This window comes from Pempheris klunzingeri, unplaced genomic scaffold, assembly GCF_042242105.1.
Source record: "Pempheris klunzingeri isolate RE-2024b unplaced genomic scaffold, fPemKlu1.hap1 Scaffold_323, whole genome shotgun sequence".
Lineage (NCBI taxonomy): Eukaryota > Metazoa > Chordata > Actinopteri > Acropomatiformes > Pempheridae > Pempheris > Pempheris klunzingeri.
Window position 1 is genome coordinate 1 of NW_027255237.1, and position 18,655 is coordinate 18,655.

Here is an 18,655-nt window from a genome sequence, read left to right on the forward strand (position 1 = left end):
TCTTTCAGAAGTGAAAGCACAGGCAGGGAGCAGAGGGGGGGGGGGGGCACAGTCATGGGCTGATGAGATTTGAGTTTCAGTCAGCTCAGATGAAGAAGATGCAGTTTGTCGCAGCAGAGCGGCTTGGTTTTGTTACTGACTGTCCTGTTTTATACCGTCATTGAAGGTTAACTCCTCACTTCGCTTAACTGGCCAGTCAGGGCCACGAGTCACCAACATCTGCTTCAGTTTGACATCACAGAGCAAAAGGATCTCCGTCACTCAGCCAGTCTAAAGACAGGCCCGACCTAACGGCTGTTCCAGGCCTTTGTGGTGGCTCAGGAAAAGTTTGGTCTCTTTTTGAACTGGAGCCTCTGCAGATGAATTGATCTGATGTTAAGATCTACTAAGGTTAATAACTAAATCCAATACATCCCTGTTTGTGTTTTCTTCACCGCCATGTTGACTGTAAAGCTTGTGGTTCTTACTGCGTGCGATGAGAATAAAACCTCATGTCTGTATCGAAAACAGGCAAATATTTTCCTTTAAATTCACTCTTGACACAAAAGAGTTGTTGTTATGTTAAATGAATCAGAAAGTGAAGAATGACTCAATGGGCCTTAAATGTGAGCTGCTGCTTTTGGCTCTGCTTGCGAGCTGACCGTCCAGCAGGCAGATTGAATTAAAGGGCGGCCGCTCTACGTTCTGCTGCTGTGTGAGCGTGTGGGTATGGAAGTCTGAGCGTGTTACATAACATCCTCCGCTCTTGGTCTCGGTCTCGTCGGTCGGGGACACTTGCTGCATTGTCAGCAGCTCGGTCTCCCAGAGTTTCTGCCCATATCTGCAGGGAGAAAGAAAAGCCAAAGAAAACAAGCTGCAGCTCCACAGATGTATACGTTACTGTGTTTATTGAGACAGAAGAACTGCTGCCCCTCTGTCTTCTTCCTGACTCCTGCTTCACTCTTCCTGCCACACTAAAAGCTTTTTACTAAGCCCATAGGATGCCTACTTGTTGGTCACTTTCACCATCACCAAAGTGACTCTAACATCACCCGTTTGTCTTTACTGAGAACCATCATTTATGAAGTGTCGGGGGCAGCTCCCAGCATTCAACAGAAAATGATTTGTAGCGACACATTTGTCCATAATAACTGATCTTTGGCTCAGCAAGCCTGACGTTTTTATACAGGAGATTTACATGATTCTAATTTCACTTTTTATGACCAGAGGGTCACATTACTTGTTTCTGTAGTAAAGGAACATAGTGTGCTGTGCAGCTGAAAACCACCACCAGCAGTCTACCTAAAATCTACAGAAATACCTGCCTGCATCAGCAAAAGCTGATTGACTTCATAATAATCATTTTTAAGGCTATGAATCAATGGGCCATTATTAACAACTATCTCCTCGTTTTAAAACTTATTGTGTTTCCAAAGAGAATAACTCCCAGAACAACAAAGAACTTTTCTCCAAGAAATATTTCTGCAGGATTCTTCTTGGTGTACAGGACCTGTACATGTCTGACTCTGGTAGAGGAAAAGTCAAGTGGTTTTTATTATATAGGGTGAAAAAAACACAAGCACACAACGAAGGCTTGAATGCAACACAGATTGCACCGGTTTTCACCATAGAAAATCTTTATGCCATCACAATGTGAATGATATTACAATCACATAACACAAACGATGATGCAGTCCACACATAAGAAGGTTAAATCAGCAGTAATTAAGAACAGCACTGAGGGAACAGCAGCCTACACATTTGGGGAACTTTCTAACTTCACTGGTGACAAACAGTGGGTTCATCAGTAGCTGTAACATCCTTTTTGTTTCACCACAAACCTGCTGATTTTACCTCATAGACACACAGGAGCTGCTGGTCTGCTGGTGCCTTGATCTGTTAGTTCATTTGTATTATTTTGTGACTTTGGTGTTTTAAAGGGTTCGTTCACATCGAACACAAAAAACAGTAACACAGGATGGAGGCAGTGGAAGACCAGCGACCAGTCCTGCGTTCTGGGAGGGCAAAAATACTGTTTAGTCAGTTGAATCTGGCGGCTTTGAAGAGAGCGCTATAATGATCATGTGTGGTTAAAGAAAAAGGATCTGACAGGTCTGTCTCTGTAGGGATCCTTTCCTTAACGTAGACAAAGAACTTTTAGTCAATGCACTTTCATTTAGATACCAAAATATGCACCAATAGGGTTTATTTGACCCTCTAATAATAAATGAGCCTTTAATGAGAAAAGAAACATTCAGTTTTCAGTTTAGAAAGGAGCCCATTCAGCTGTGCTCTTATTTTGGAGGCTGCAGTTTGTGCTGCTGTTGAGCTGCTCCAGAGACGTGTTTCTAATATTGACTCTGTTTTTATTGGTACACAGTGAGCTGGCATGGGCACCGTTACTATTGTGTTGTTGTGTCAGTTCAGATGAAACCAATATGATGCCTGATTCTTACAGCCAAGACAATGATTCTGCTGCTGCTTTTTAATTCATGGACCCAAACCCTCCAAACGTTTAGAGGCCTCAGTGAAGAGACCCTCCCCAACTGTTATTGATCTATTATATGAGCTTCACATTTAGCTGTTGATTTCACCTTCATCATTTCTACTGCATAAACAGTGACTCAGGACGTTTGAAGCCAACACTCACTAAACACTTGCTGACGTTTTCTTCAGTGGGTTTGTGTTTGCATCTCTTTGGGCCGGTCATTAAAGCAGCCCAAGAGCCCACTGATTTACACATATTCAGCTCTCTCCCTCCTTTTCAAGCTGGTCGCCTGAAGAGAGGTGAGAATGTGGCCTTTTTAAGCAGCTGATACCCATTTGTATGGAGTGTGGTTTTGTGTGGAGGAGACAAAGACATCAAGGTGTTCAGGGCCCTTACACTCAGTGTGATAATCCAGCCTGTGGGGGCTGGGAGACCTTTTAGGACGACGACACACCTATGGCCCATTAGCAGATGTCTGTGAACAAACTGTTTCACCATTTAAACAGTGACCAGTAGAGGCCGACTGCTTTGAGGCCCAGGGAGAAAGTCCCAGACTGTCTTTAACAATCTGACACATTCAGGAGTTGTTGAGTTTGGAGAAACTTGATGGAGGGAAACCACCAAACTAAACTTCATCTTCTGCCTGAAATCAAGGAGCCACTGATTCAAAGCGGCCTTAGCAACAGTAACTAAGGGGCGGGACTTAGAGAAAGGGCAGCTCACTCCCAAACGAGCCAATAAGAGCCCGCGAGACGACGTGACATCGCGAGACTACAAAGGCTCCGCGAGATCCAGCGGTGCTGCTTCGTCTGAGCCCGGAGAGTCTCCGAGGACAGAGTCCAGAGTCAGAGCAGGACTACACGGTCCAGCAGGAACCACGGAGACCTGCGGGACGATGGAGAAGCAGAAGCCGGAGCTCAGAAGACAAACAGGCTCGTCCTCTGATAGCACCGATGTTCAGGTCAGTGTTCATGACTTCAGCACGAGACCAAGACACGAGGAACAGGCTCAGGGGTCCGCGTGGCTTTCGTCTCTTTTCTTTGTCTTGATGGATTTCTGCATTTTCTCTGTGAGCGAGTGAACTCAGCAACAATAGAACAACAAATGTCCTCACTCAAAGAACACTTTTTACTCCTTTTAGCGCTCTTTTACTTCCTTTTACAAATGAAACGTACTGACCAACATTTTGAGATCACAAGTGAAGCTGGCGCCAAAGAAAATGTGCTGCCGCCTGTTTGTCCGATAGAAGAACTCCAAAAGTTCATTCCAATGTGCGCAAATCAAAGGGGAGGCGTCCCAGAGCGGCTCCAGACTGGAGAGACTGGACACAGCAGAGTGGAAGTGATGTTTGTGAAATACAAGTTGAAAGTGAATGTTGAGAAATCCTCAAAGTGACTTTCAGACCACAGAAAGTCAGAGGGATTCAGCCCTGATGCTTTTGCCCCCAAGAGGCTACAAACAAACATCTGCTCACTGTCTCTTTGTCGCCGACATGGACACTAAACTGTCAGTGAGCCGTCAATCAAAGCGGATCTATTGTGCGTCATGTGATCATCTATTCTGATTGGCCTTCATAGAGACCATTGATCCGACTGTTAGGAACTAAAACTGGCCCATAATGATTGAGGACCAATTGATCAGATCATCCTTTCTGTAGAGGTCTGTGCCTCCCCAGGCTCCTGCAGTTGGTTGTCACAGCTGGTACTGCATTAGTCAGCCTGGACTCTGGGTTATGTTGCATAGACATGCACCAAATGTGATTCATGGTTCTAGATAGCTCGTTCCACCATGACTTCTCATTTACTCTCTTTTCTTTGTTGTGTGTCTGTTGCTATAGAAACGCAGAGGAAGAGATGGACCCACTTGTCACTGCTGTCAGCACTGTGACAAATCCTTCACAACACAAAATGATTTAAAGGTTCATCAGAGATTTCATTTGGGAGAGAAACTGCACAGCTGTGACCAGTGTGGGAAAACTTTCACTCAATCAGCTAACTTAAGGATCCATCAACACATTCACACTGGAGAGAAACCGTGTAGCTGTGACCAGTGTGGGAAAACGTTCGCTCAATCAGCCCAATTAAGGAGCCATCAACGCATTCACACTGGAGAGAAACCGTGTAGCTGTGACCAGTGTGGGAAAACTTTCAGTCAGTCAGCTAACTTAAGGATCCATCAACGCATTCACACTGGAGAGAAACCGTATAGCTGTGACCAGTGTGGGAAAACTTTCAGTCAGTCAGCTAACTTAAGGAGACATCAACGCAGTCACACTGGAGAGAAACCGTGTAGCTGTGACCAGTGTGGGAAAACGTTCGCTCGATCAGCTCACTTAAGGAGACATCAACGCATTCACACTGGAGAGAAACCGTTCTGGTGTGACCAATGTGGAAAGGTTTTCGCTCGATCAACTCACTTAAGGAGCCATCAACGCATTCACACTGGAGAGAAACCATATAGCTGTGACCAATGTGGGAAAACTTTCACTCAATCAGCTCAATTAAGGAGCCATCAACGCATTCACACTGGAGAGAAACCGTATAGCTGTGACCAGTGTGGGAAAGCTTTCACTGTATCAACTACCTTAAGAATCCATCAACGCACTCATACTGGAGAGAAACCATTCTGGTGTGAGCAGTGTGGGAAAACTTTTGCTTCACAGAGTGGCCTTAGATCCCACCAAAACACTCACACTTCATTGTTTTGAACATTTTCCAGGGAATAGCCAGCTGTTTCCTCCTCCTCCCTGATATCTGTAACATCTACTGGCTCCCCGCGAGGATGCGTCCTCTCCCCTCTGTTGTACATACTGTACACCAACAGCTGCTGTAGCACATTTGAAAACCACCATATATTGAAATTTGCTGATGACACAGTCATACTGAGTCTGTTGAACAGTACTGAAACCTCTTATGGTCCTGTGGTGGATTATTTTCTAAAGTGGTGCCAGGGTTCGTTTTGTTAGAAACACACCCGCATTCTTTAATGGACAGCCCGAGATTATTCACATCATCGGCTGGAGGGTTCAGTCGGTCTCAGAAGCACCTTTAATTCAGATTCACAGGTGAAATACAATGCAATACAACTCTGGGGTTCAGGCAGCGCCGGGCTCATGACTGGTTCTGGTCAGAGGAGCTAAGAACTGGGTTTTCCAACAGATTTTAAAGGGCAGAGTATCACAATATGACACATAACCATTGTTTGATTGGACGCTAAGGCCCGTACGTCAGTCTCCACCAGCCGTCAGCGTTGTCTGCGTAGGCATGTATCTATCAGGAATATGTTTACAGAACAAGAACTCTCTGTTTCTTACAATCAAGATATTACATCTGCTTCTTAAAACACTAGAGGAGACACCAGTCTGTCAGGTCACACTGACCTGTACAACGTTTGAGAAACATATGAAACACTTTATGATTTAAAGTTCTAATTTACATTGAAGACATTTTGTTGCAATATCAGAGTTAATAGTTAACAGTTTTTATCTCTGAATGTATCAAAAACAAAGGACATGTGTATTGATTTTAGACGCTCGCAGCCCTCTCCTGACACCACAGTGACTGATGGGCAGGATGTAGAAATTGTAGAGTCCTTTAAGTATTTAGGAACTATAATAGACAATAAACTGACATTAACACAATTTACAAGAAAAGTCAGCAGCGCCTATTTTGTCTAAGAAAACTCTCAAAATTCCAGGTTGATTCATCCAATTTATTCTATTGTTTCAAGTGTGCATGTATTTTATGTTATGTTTTGCTTCCACTGCTGCACAACCAATTGCCCCATTGGGGACAAATAAAGTCATTGATTGATTGAAAGTCCCAGACTGTCTTTAACAATCTGACACATTCAGGAGTTGTTGAGTTTGGAGAAACTTGATGGAGGGAAACCACCAAACTAAACTTCATCTTCTGCCTGAAATCAAGGAGCCACTGATTCAAAGCGGCCTTAGCAACAGTAACTAAGGGGCGGGACGTAGAGAAAGGGCAGCTCACTCCCAAACGAGCCAATAAGAGCCCGCGAGACGACGTGACATCGCGAGAACAAGCGAAGCAGGACTACACGGTCCAGCAGGAACCACGGAGACCTGCGGGACGATGGAGAAGCAGAAGCCGGAGCTCAGAAGACAAACAGGCTCGTCCTCTGATAGCACCGATGTTCAGGTCAGTGTTCATGACTTCAGCACGAGACCAAGACACGAAGGAACAGGCTCAGGGGTGTTTCAGTTCAACGAGTGACCACGTTAACTGGCGACCGTCAGCCGAATGCGTCTGTTGTTGTCATGGTTACGGCAGCTGTTGAAATCAGGACATCGGGTCCGTAGCTGGCCGTGTGAATGTCTCTTTGTTTAGTTTTCATCACAATGTCTAAACATACCGACCTGAGTCCACTTTAGAGTCGTACCTGTGGAAACGTGTCTCATAGTGGTGTGGGGTCACGTTTTGAACGCTGCTTGCTGTAACGGAAAATGTTGAAAACAGGAAGTCGACAAGCCGAACCTTCCTGTGAATGTCTGTTTTAATAAATGGATAAATATCCTAAATACCCGTCGTTTTCAGTCTTGTTTGAGTATTTGTAATGTAGACGCCCCACCCTCCACACACACACACACACACACACACACACACACACACACACACACACACACACACACACACACACACACACACTCCTTTTAAATGTGAAAAATTAGTTTTGCTTCGCAGAGTGGCCTTAGATCCCACCAAAACACTCACACTTCATTGTTTTGAACATTTTCCAGAGAATAGCCAGCTGTTTCCTCTTGCCTCCTCCCCATGCCCTGATTGCTGTGTTGTTATATTCTGAGCTTCTCTACAAACAGAGGGATGGCCCAAGACAGCATCCTCATTTTCTTAACAGCATGTGTGTTATTGTGGCTATGACTACATCCTGAAAACATGTCCATCACTGCTGAAAAAAGTCCAGAGGGATGTTAATGAATTGCTTGTTTTAATTGTTTGTTTTTTAGACAATAAAGAGTCAGATCACAATAACTGAGGACTAGAACTCAGCATGGTTGCTGTTTTTACTTTAAAAATGACCTGGAACAATTTATGGGTAAATAAAGTCATTGTTGACTCTTTTGCATCAAGTTACTAACTGATTAATTGTTTCAGCTCTGCTTTCATCTGTATCCCAGCAGTCTTCTTCAGCCAACAGATCAAGTTTAGTTGTCATCACATGCTAACAGGTGGTTGTGTACAGGTGGACACGGTAACCTCTGTCTCTGTTCAAAGTTGGTCTCTGCTGTCAGATGTGATTGTCCTCCCTCATCTTTCTCCGGCCGTCCAGTGACTCCTGGGCGATGACCTTTGACCTCCTCCCAGTGGATGCTGTGAGAGGTTCAGGCCTGGTGTTCACCGGCAGACACTTCCCTCGCTGTCACATGTGATGCCATACACCACCTCAGGGGCGTCCAGTCTTTAGGGTGGAGCAGCAGAGATCTTAGGTGTTGAATGGTTTGTGGTGCGTGTTGACTCCTTGTGACTCTAAAACTCTGACTGGATGTCTTCAAAGTCTTCAAATCTCAAGGAGGATTAATGTACCACAAACTTTTCACAATCTATGATGCATTTTCCAGCTAATCCAAAAGGGTTTGACAGTTTATTTATCCTGAAGTGGACAGTTTTCCCACGAGGGAACACCTCATCCTACTAAACTGGTAAACACAGAAACATGAAGACAATCACAACACACATTTTGACATTTTTCATGGTTTATTCAGACGTTTGTATAGAAATGACCTGATAGCCCACAGGAGCTAATAACATCAACACACATGAAGCTTCAGAGCGCCACCACTCAAATGTCACAGCCAAGTGTTCAGTTTATTAGGAACACTGAGCTCAAACTAATGCAGTCTAATACAACAGTCCTGCAGTAAATCCTCCTTCATGAAGGTCATGATGTTCAGGTCTGAGCTGCAGTAGTTTCAGCTCGGTCGACCTAATAAACTGGACACTGAGTGTATAGTTCAGTGTGTGACTGTACCTGACAGACTGGCTCAGCACCTTAACTCATAAAAAGAAGCAGCACAGGCTCGTCCCAAATGATGTCAATAACACAAATATCAAAATATAACATGAAGTCACTTTATATTTCACTTTAGCTTCAGTATATTCACATTCATTTGCAGAACAACAGCAGTTTGATGTCTCTTTCATGTCTGTGTTGAGCTCAGTTAAGACCTTCAAGAACTTCAAGCAGCAGGATAATATTTGGTTCATTGGCTGCATTTATAAAGAGCTTTTATCCCTCATTCATCCGTTCACACTCACTCACTCATTCACACACCGACGGCAGCGAACTATCAGAGTATAAAAATAAAACAAGTGCTCTTAAAGTTGCTCAAGAGTGGAACTCGATCCCTCCACAATTAATTAATGATGATTAATTAATAACCAGCTCTCTCCTGTTGTCACCATGGTGACTCCAGTCTGTGTCAGTGACCGCCGTCTCTTTCCTGTTACTGTCCTGGCATGTTGTCCAGCTTTTATTGTGAAGGGCTGATAGTGGTCTACATTAAGGTGCTCGGTCCGTGTTAAATAAAGCAGTAAATGAAAGCAGCTGAACAACTGCTGAGACGTAAACTGACCTCATCAGACTGAACATTTCCACGGACACTGGACGAGTCTGAGACCATCTCAAGATGCAGAGGAGGGCGACAGAATGCAGCAGCATTAACCATGTTAAAGATTCCACATTAATCACTAAATAAACCTGTTCCATTTGATAACAGTAATGTATTTCTAAATATTTAAAGGTAAAGTCTGTAGACTTTAGAGGGACCTCTTGGCAGACATGGAACACAACATTCAGAACTGTGTTTCCAGTAGTAGAATTGTGTTTTCTTTAGCTTGCCTTTATCTCCAGAGAGATTCTATGGAGTCAGCCATGTTGTTACAGCAGCCCTGAACATACAAACAGGGCTTTTTGCAGTTTTATGTTAAATTGGCAGCTTGAATTTGGTGGCACAAATGCACCAGTTTGAAAACAAAGAAGGAGAAAGGAGAGGAAGACCACTTTGTCTTGTGAGAGGTTTGAGATCCCAGATGACCTGGACAGGGAGGACTCCTGACAGGAGGAAACACCTGGTGAAGGTCAGGGACACACTGTGCTGATGGGACATCCTAATGTTTCCATATGAAGCACAAGGAGCTACATGCACATCCGCCACCCCGACGACCTCACTTTCACCTTGTTACCACGACAACCACAACCCCGATCCTAACTTTAGCCTTAAAACCAAAAGTCTTAACCGTCAAAGTGAGGAGCAGACAAAATGTCCTCACTTTCAGACAGAGAAATAAAAGTAGAGAAACACACACACACACTTCACAGCACATGTAAAGACAGTGAAGTCTCTGGATCAGGTATCTGCCCTGAATGACTGGGGGCTTTTAGAGGGGGTCTCTCTCTGCCTGTGAACCTGCAGGAGGAAAACAAAGTTACATTCGAGAAAATCCAGACTGACTTGATCCTCCTGTGGGTGTAAACACCAACAACATGTTTCATGTCTGAGAAGATGAAACAACTGTCAAGACTCTAAACATGAGACACACGTTAAGAATCTGTTGTGTTGTCTGCTCATCTTTTATATGTTGATATAACTAATTATCTAAACTCACCTTTGTTAGGATTTACTGTGATGCAACCTTTGGTGTAAAGCACAGCCAGAAGAACACCAACACCAACACCAAGACCTAAAAAAGGGCCGACAACTGCAGCAACAACCAACCCAGTGGAATCTGAAACAGAAAACAGGAAGTCAGTGTGAGACTCTGAGTGTAACTGCATATCATCTACAGCAGACTGAACATCACAGCCGACACAGAGAACAACTGAAGGTGTTCCTGCTCTGAGTCTAACATGTAAAACTATCAGCAGATTAAAACAGCAGTGGGATGAATCTCAGCAGGAACAGCAAAACATATTCAATCATTAACTAAACTACCCAACAGTTTATTCTAGTACAGCTGAAATCAATCAATAATCATTGAAGCCACTTTTCACATGAAATTCACGGTTCCAACTTCTGTTTTTGGACAGGACAAGCCTTGCCAACTTCTGGGTCATTGTGATGTCATGTCTTGCTATTTGGAGTGAGTCTCAGCCGAGAAACGCTCCTGCTTTTAGATGATTATTGGTATTTAAGTTGTTTTTTCAGCCATCAAGTATCTGGAGAAGCTCAGGCTGCAGCATAATAGTTGGTGAAAGGCTGCAGTTTGTACCTGCTGCCGTAAGAGAGACATTAAAGAGAGACATTACGTGAAAAGCCAGCAGGAGCTTGTGTTGGTTTGGTTTAAGGCAGACAGTTCTTCTGTCTGGAGGAGGAAGTCTTGGTTAGTCACCTCATTTCCTGCCTCTTGTGCCACTAAACTGGAGCCACCACAGTTTGATTATAAACCATCACACACACAGGATGCTGTGACTGTAGAGTTGACATACCTGAACCTTGTGACTGCTCTCCACAGTTGACACATCTTATTGTTAGAAAGTTTGCGTTTGTTAAAAATCTTCAAATGAATTACTGATACATCTTCCTGCATAATTAACTCTGTTTGTATGTGAATGCTGTTTATGTTTCCAATAAATGTTCACATCATATTGGTTTACTCTTGAGGGATTTGGATTTTTTGCAGTCTATCACACATCATATAAACGTTAATCAGACTTCTTGGTGGCTGTAAAAGTCCTTCCTGTCCACACTCAGGAGACAGAGCCTTCACAGGGCGACTACACCGACAGAGACGGTAAAACCCACAGCCCTCGTTTGGTCCAAACATCAGAGTGAAGTTCAGCTTCAGCTCATATGGAGCTTCAGCAGTCTGAGTTAGTCCAACAGAGAAGAGTGATCAGATTGAACAGTCTGAACAGTGAAGACTTGAAAAGAATCAGTGCAGACGTGGTGCTTTTAAGGACCAAATCATCTGCACAATCTTTCCTGCAGTAAAGGAACACAAAGCTTGTGTTAGAAAATGTAAAACACGAAGCCTTCAACAGTATTTCTACCCCTTCAGGTCTGATGACTGAGGAACAGTGAGCACATGTGAGCGGGACATTTTACAGTGAGACTCTCAGCTGGACACTGAGCTCTAGAGGACACAGTCTGTATTACAGACACTGAGTTTCTGTCCAGCTTTGAACCACTTTGCTGCTTCATAGAGGATTTCCAGTCTGTGGGACTTTCTACTTGTACTTCAACACATTTCAGAGCTAAATATTGTACTTTTACTCCACTACATCAATCAAACTAACAAGTTACTAGTTCATTTAATCTTGTGTTAAAATGAAACTTATTTTCATTCATGGATTAATAAGTCAATTATTTTCTCGGTTAATCAATAAATTGTTTGGTCAATAAAATGTCAGAAAATGGTAAAAAGCGTTGATCAGTTTCAAATATCTAGTTTTGTCCACAAGCCAAAGATATTCAGTTTACTGTCACAGAGAAGAAACCAGAAAATATTCACATTTAAGAAGCTGGAATCAGAGAATTGTAACTTTCTTTGTCTTGAACAATCACTCAAACCAATCAATCGCTTCTCAAAATGGTTGGTGATTAACTCAATAGTTGATAAATTATTGACTGATCTTTGCAGCTCTATCTGACATACTGAACATGTGATCAATGTATAAAATACTTTTCCTAAAACTTTTGCTCCATTAAGAACATTTTTCTGTCCTTTGATACTTAAACTCTACTGGACTTTTGAATGTGGTAACAGAGTAACAGTACTTTTACACACTGTTACTACAGTAAAGTATCTGAGTACTTCCTCCACCTCTGACTGCTGCCCAGCGGCGTCCACATTAAAGTGTCTAAATGTTGTCGTGGTACATTCAGTGATGAACCTTTCAGAGTGTTTACTGTGCTGAGAGAAGTCCAGAGCAGAGCTACTGCTTGTGAGGTCGTTGCTTCATTTCCTAAAGAAGGAAGTTGGACCTGTTTTCACTCAGTACTTCTGCTGTCAGGAGGCAGCAGCACAATCACACATCTGACTGGAAATCACAGCTGCAGAATCACTACGACGCCATTTTGTGTCCTCTGTGCAGCTGCCTGAAGCTTCTGGCACACAGCGCCTGGGATTGGTTGAATCAGCAGACGTGCTTTAGTGAGCTGCACAGTGTCGCATTTAATCCAAACCACAAGCCAGACGTTGGTGAATGTGGATCATCTGGGACCAAACAAAAACAAACAACACGTGAATAATTAGAATCATTGAAGATTAAAAACTGACCACTGATGTGCACGTATGTCTCAGCCTCAGTCTGATGGCTGATCTCCTCCTGTGTGACTACACAGTGATAGTGGTCTGTCTTGGTCACAGTGGTTTGGAGGATAACGTCGTAGCTGCCTCCTCTTTCTGTGAACTGTGGTTCTTTAGCAGGAAGGATGTTTCCAGCACTGTCCTTCCACTGTAGAAGTGGTTTTGGAGAAGCTCCTTCAACCTCACACTGCAGCAGAGACCAGTCCTTAGTTTCGTCAAGAGTCTTGATAGATGGTTTTGGAGCTGCACCTGTGAACAATGTGTAAATGACCCATGAGTGACACATTGATCATAAAAGGACAACTACAGGATATTAAATGTAACATTGGGATGAAGAAACACGTGAAAAACAGAAACAGGAAAGAGAAGAATATATAGAATATATTTTCTGTTGCACTAAAGTAAAATGAAACATGCTCTAAAATATGAAACAGAGTGTTTAAAAGTGTGTGCAGCCCTTGTGTTATCAGGTCTGAACAGTGTCAGTGATACTTTCACTCAGTGGTCACTTTATTAGGTACACCTGTACAGTCTAACACAATCCAACACACCTGCTCTGCCTTTAAGTTTACCTTCCTGACACCTATAATGTCCCAGAGCTGTTAGTTCAGCTGGGTTTGATCACTGAGGTCCCAGTCAGTGGTGCTGTTGTACTGGACTGAATCATATTCAGAGGGGGTTCTAATATTCTGACCCCCTCATGTCTGTAAACAGGGAGGACCAAACATTAACCCCCCCCCAGGATAATGTAGTCCAGTCCAGGACAGCCCCACCTTAGAGGGGGGGGACACTGCAGGTGAACAGGGTCAACATTTTAACTACCACACATCACCATGAACCTTCCCCACTTCAGCACTGATATTAACACAATTAGTTTCTGGACTACAGCTTCTATGAAACTCTGTGTTTAGATATGAGAATGAGGCAGAATCTAATTAAATATACTTTAATTTTCACACAGTTCCAGAACACAAATCTGAACATTGAATGAAGCAGGTTTAAAACTCTTATTTCATGTTGTCGACACATTAGAGCCAAAAGGTTTTTACTGAGGAAACTTTGGATCTCTGTTTTTTTTAATCGCTCCATAAATCAGACAAAACTGCCAACAGCCATAAAAAACAACGTTCACCGTGTTTTTAGGAATAAACTGTGTGAATCAGGCTGTGGATCATATATGAACAAAGCCCTCAGTGAAAACCTTCAGGATACAGACAGAAACAAGAGTCTGGAGTCTGGAAGAGCTGCTGAAGTGGAGACTTTTGGCTCAGAGAGAGAAAAAAACACCTTTAAAGATGTGAAACTGAAAAGAATTCTACAGACAAAGTAAAGAAAACTAAAAAAACTAAATGTTCATTTGGGATGTTTTGTTTCCACTGGTCTGAAAGAAGACATGTTATGGAAGGAAAACAGAGCAAAAACTGAGCAGAGCATGAAACATGCTGTAGCCTGTAGTGTCTCACCTCCATCAGGAACAAACTCACAGTTTCATTTACACATTTCACACAAAGTCAACAAACACTGAACATCATAAACTTGAAGGTAGAATCTGTAGCAGAGCTGTTGTACTGAAGGACGTCAGACTGTACAGGTGGACCTAATAAAGTGGCCACTGAGTGCATCTGATCAACAGGCTCATGCTGCCAGAAGGGAAAACTCATCATCACATCTGTTCTTCTTCTTCTTTTGTTGCCAACAGCAGCTGATACATTTCACTGGACTGTATTTTACTTTCTCCAACAGGAAGGAGAGCGTCATCATTTATTTCATCTAGAAAACTACAGGTTAGTTCATGTTTCCTCATCCATCACTCTAAAATCCATAAAAACCAATCAGAGCCAAAGAAAAACGAAGCTTTGATCAAATACTTCAGCAGAACCGAATCAGCTCCAGATGAGACGAGAGGTGAACTATTTAAAGAAACTCTGTACAGAACATGAAGACGTGAGAAGAGTCCAAACTGCTCCCTGACACTCAGAAAACACTCTGAACTGCACTGAACTCAAATAAAAGCTGCTGTGAAATATCAGACTCAAGTTTTTAAAAGCTAACAAACGTCTTGTTTCTTCAACAGTTTCAGTGAGAAAGTTGTGGAGCTGCTCAGATCTCATGTTCAGGTTCTGGCAGCAGGTTTGAGACGCTGACGACCGCTCAGATGATCACAGGAACATTTCTACACAGACCAGGTACAGTTACTGCAGTACTGTGCTGAAGTACACTTTAGAGCTACTTGGACTTTACTGGACTGTTCCACATTCATGCTGCTTCATACTTCAGCACATTTCAGAGGGAAATACTGAGCTTTTTACTGCACTGCATTGATCACACAGACAGAGTCCCTCGTTACTTTGATCTAACAAAACAGAAAATAGAACACTTTTACTACTTTTACTACATTTTGCTGACGTCTTTGACTGCAGGACTTTTACTTGTAACAGTATTTTTACTTTGTGGTTTTACCACTTTTCCTCAATATAATTATTTCTGAAAAAGAATATGAGTCCTTCCTGTACGTCAGGCCCATAAAATGATCTCAATACGGGATCCTGATCAACTCTGGACATTTTCTACTCGATATGGATCGATGCAACAGCCAATCACACAGCAGAAATAAACATGACAACAGCCGGCCACTTTCCTACCACAAAGCATTGTGGGAGAAGACAGTGGATGAGAAAAGGGACGTCCTCTGGAAAAGAGGAATAGATTAATGGAAAAGAGGGACAGGAAAGTGACGGAAACTGTTGACAGAAAAACATGCCGTCATGATTTGGAAGTGAATTAACAAACAAACAACACGTGAATAATTAGAATCATTTGAAGATTAAAAACTCACCACTGATGTGCACGTATGTCTCAGCCTCAGTCTGATGGCTGATCTCCTCCTGTGTGACTACACAGTGATAGTGGTCCGTCTTGGTCACAGTAGTTTGGAGGATAACGTCGTAGCTGCCTCCTCTTTCTGTGAACTGTGGTTCTTTAGCAGGAAGGATGTTTCCAGCACTGTCCTTCCACTGTAGAAGTGGTTTTGGAGAAGCTCCTTCAACCTCACACTGCAGCAGAGACCAGTCCTTTGTTTCGTCAAGTATCTTGACAGATGGTTTTGGAGCTGCACCTGTGAACAATGTGTAAATGACCCATGAGTGAAACATTGATTATAAAAGGACAACTACAGGATATTAAATGTAACAGTGGGATGTTTTTTTCATCCCTCCGTTTCTTGTAAATCAGAATCAGAATTACTTTAATAATCCCCAGGGGGAAATTGCTTTTTGTTACACACAGCTCCAAAAGAATAAGAATACACTTCAAACACAAGTGCAGAAGTCTTATAATAATAATAATAATAATAACAATAATACCACTACTAATAAAAATATACAACAACATGCACAATCATAGTAAGGCGCTGTACTATATAATACCAATAATACTACTACCACTACTACTAATAATAATATATAACAACGTGTACCTAAATGTGACCTTCAGTGTGTTTACGTCTCTTTACAAAGGTTTTAACTAAACATCATAAACCTGATGATTTGTTACAGAGATGCTGAACCACACTGCATTAGCTTCAGACAGGTGAACCTGATGAAACCTCAGCACGGCCAGGTGAAGGAGGAGAGTGACGTCAGCAGCGAGGACTCACCTGGGACCTCTGGTCTGTTCTTTAAGATGGGAGCTAAAAGACAAAACAGAACACGTGTTAGACTGCTTGTGAAACACCAGCTGCTCAGACAGGAAGTTTGTCTGCGACAGACTGCTGGAACTGAAGAAATGAGCCGACGTCTTTAGCCGTTTCCTCAACTCACCGACAACAAGCTTAATGTGGAACACGTGGCCTTGAAGACGTGGAAAAGCACAGGTGTAGTCTCCGCCGTCCTCCACCCTTGTGTTCCTGATGATTATGGACGCGTTGCCATGTTTCAGCTGGTCCTGAAAATGAAAGACCCGACCTTTGAACTGCACATCTTGACCCGAGCGGCCGCTGTTGTACTCGTCGGCTGCATCGTACAGGAACACGTTGCGGCCATCTTTCTTCCAGTCAAACAGCTCTGACTGGATGTTCTGCTCGGTGCTGAGGGAGCAGGGTAACAAAGCATCGCCGTCCTCTTTCACCACCACTCTGGTGACCTCTGACCCTGGAGGACAAACACACGTATGAATCAGAGTAGAAAGAAAGTCAGAGAACATCTACGAGCCACCAACAATCACTCAGAGACACCAGTTCATGAGCAGTTCAGTGAGCAGTTGGATTTCTCCTCTGCCGTCTCATTTCTGGTTGTGTTTCAGACTCGGTTAATTAGTAAATGTAGGTTAACGCTGCTGCTCTCCAGTAGAAATGAGACTGAATGTAACCTGTTTCAGCCCCTGTTGGCGCGACAGCTCTTATCATTTATCACCCACATTCAAACACGACACCACAAACATCACTGGTTGATAAAATGTGTGTGGGAGAGAGAGGAGAAGGACGAGACACACACAGGTGAAAGATTCACTGTTGTCTATGTCAGTGAGGCCCAATAGATGAACTACAATAAACCTGTTAACCAGTAATTACCCAGGAATCACTGCTGCAGGGGAAGAAGCTCATATTTGTGTTAATGAGGAAAATAAAGAGGAAAATATGAATCTAAATGAGTCTGAAGCTGATTTTGTCCAGTTGTGTTGTGTCTGCAGGCAGAAAGAAAGAGAGCTTGATGTGACCGAGCTGTTAGTTTGTGTCAGTGTTCCTGCAGAGTCTGACCGGCTGCGTCTGAAACATGAAAACCTTTCTGCGTCACTGTGCTTCCTGCTTGGGTTTGTTCACAGCCAGCTTCAGGTAGCAGCCACACGGATGTTACACCTCAGCAGAAACAAGAAAAGAGTCCAGAGGCACACAGTCGGTGCAGCTTTCACTTCAGCTCTCAGAGGAAGAGCTTCTGAGGAAGAGTGGTGCTTCTGCACATCAGTGCAGCTTCAGACAGGATGGAGACGACGCCCGCCCACACACACACACACACACACACACACACACACACACACACACACACACACACACACACACTGCAGCAGCACTGACGCCACATTTAAAGTTATAAACCACCTCTACGACAGCTGCTGATGATACTGAGCAGGTCTGGTTTTCGGCTGTAGTCAATCACAGGGATGCTGTGATCACATGTCAATGAGTTTTAGTATCGATCCTAATGATTGGATACAGATGACGTCATACTGCGCTGATGGTCTTTATATTTCCTCACAGTGTCTCAGTGTTTCCTGCCCACTAAACTACACAGCAGCCTCACCAGTGTTCCCGCTCTCTGGTTGCTCTAAATGCAGAATAAAGGCAGAAGCCGCTTCACTGAGTCACTCTTTACTTTTCTTACCGTTTCCATCCGCGACTGCAGAGCAGCTCAGGAGACAGAGACACGCGACAGGAAGAAGCTGCATGATTCTGCTGAGAGGATCCAACATGTCAACACTTCACAGTGTCTTCTGAACGAGGCTGCAGCCGCTCCTCACCACTCATTGGTCCAGCAGCACTTTGGGTTTGTCAGCTTCAGCGGGCGGCACCACTTCCGGCTCACCGCCTTCACAATAAAAGCGTCTCCTCATGCGTTGACGATGACTCGTGAATTCAGCAGTGAAACTATGATGAGAAATATCAGCTGCAGCAGTTATTAAACCACGGATGAGTTTTAACTATCACTTACATTTATTGCTTCAGATACAGAATGTCAGAAACACCTCCCTGGGAAGGTTTTTCATCTTTGTAGAGATCTGAACTGGAAGTTTGTCCTTGTAGGAGTTCAGTAATACAGTTGTGGATGGCTGAAGCTGAAAGTACACATGAAAGGTAAAAGTGAGGTCATGTGTCCTTGGAAGAAAGATGCTGGATTCATGATTA

The 18,655-nt window shown here is 43.3% G+C and overlaps 2 protein-coding genes across 2 annotated transcripts; one reads left to right on the top strand and one right to left on the bottom strand.

Annotated features, from left to right (window-relative positions):
• The first annotated feature begins 3,362 nt into the window (after positions 1-3,362).
• Positions 3,363-5,185, top strand: LOC139225503 (zinc finger protein 180-like). Its single transcript, XM_070856314.1, has 2 exons — positions 3,363-3,428; positions 4,305-5,185. Exons 1-2 carry the CDS (start codon positions 3,363-3,365, stop codon positions 5,172-5,174), a joined length of 936 nt encoding a protein of 311 aa, XP_070712415.1. The 3' UTR covers positions 5,175-5,185.
• A 4,528-nt stretch (positions 5,186-9,713) lies between these two features.
• Positions 9,714-18,270, bottom strand: LOC139225502 (V-set domain-containing T-cell activation inhibitor 1-like). The gene is made up of 6 exons (XM_070856312.1): positions 18,135-18,270; positions 16,578-16,901; positions 15,596-15,874; positions 12,730-13,008; positions 10,117-10,236; positions 9,714-9,917 (listed from the first exon to the last, which is right to left on the bottom strand). Exons 1-6 carry the CDS (start codon positions 18,220-18,222, stop codon positions 9,889-9,891), a joined length of 1,119 nt encoding a protein of 372 aa, XP_070712413.1. The 5' UTR covers positions 18,223-18,270; the 3' UTR covers positions 9,714-9,888.
• Between the last annotated feature and the right edge of the window lie 385 nt (positions 18,271-18,655).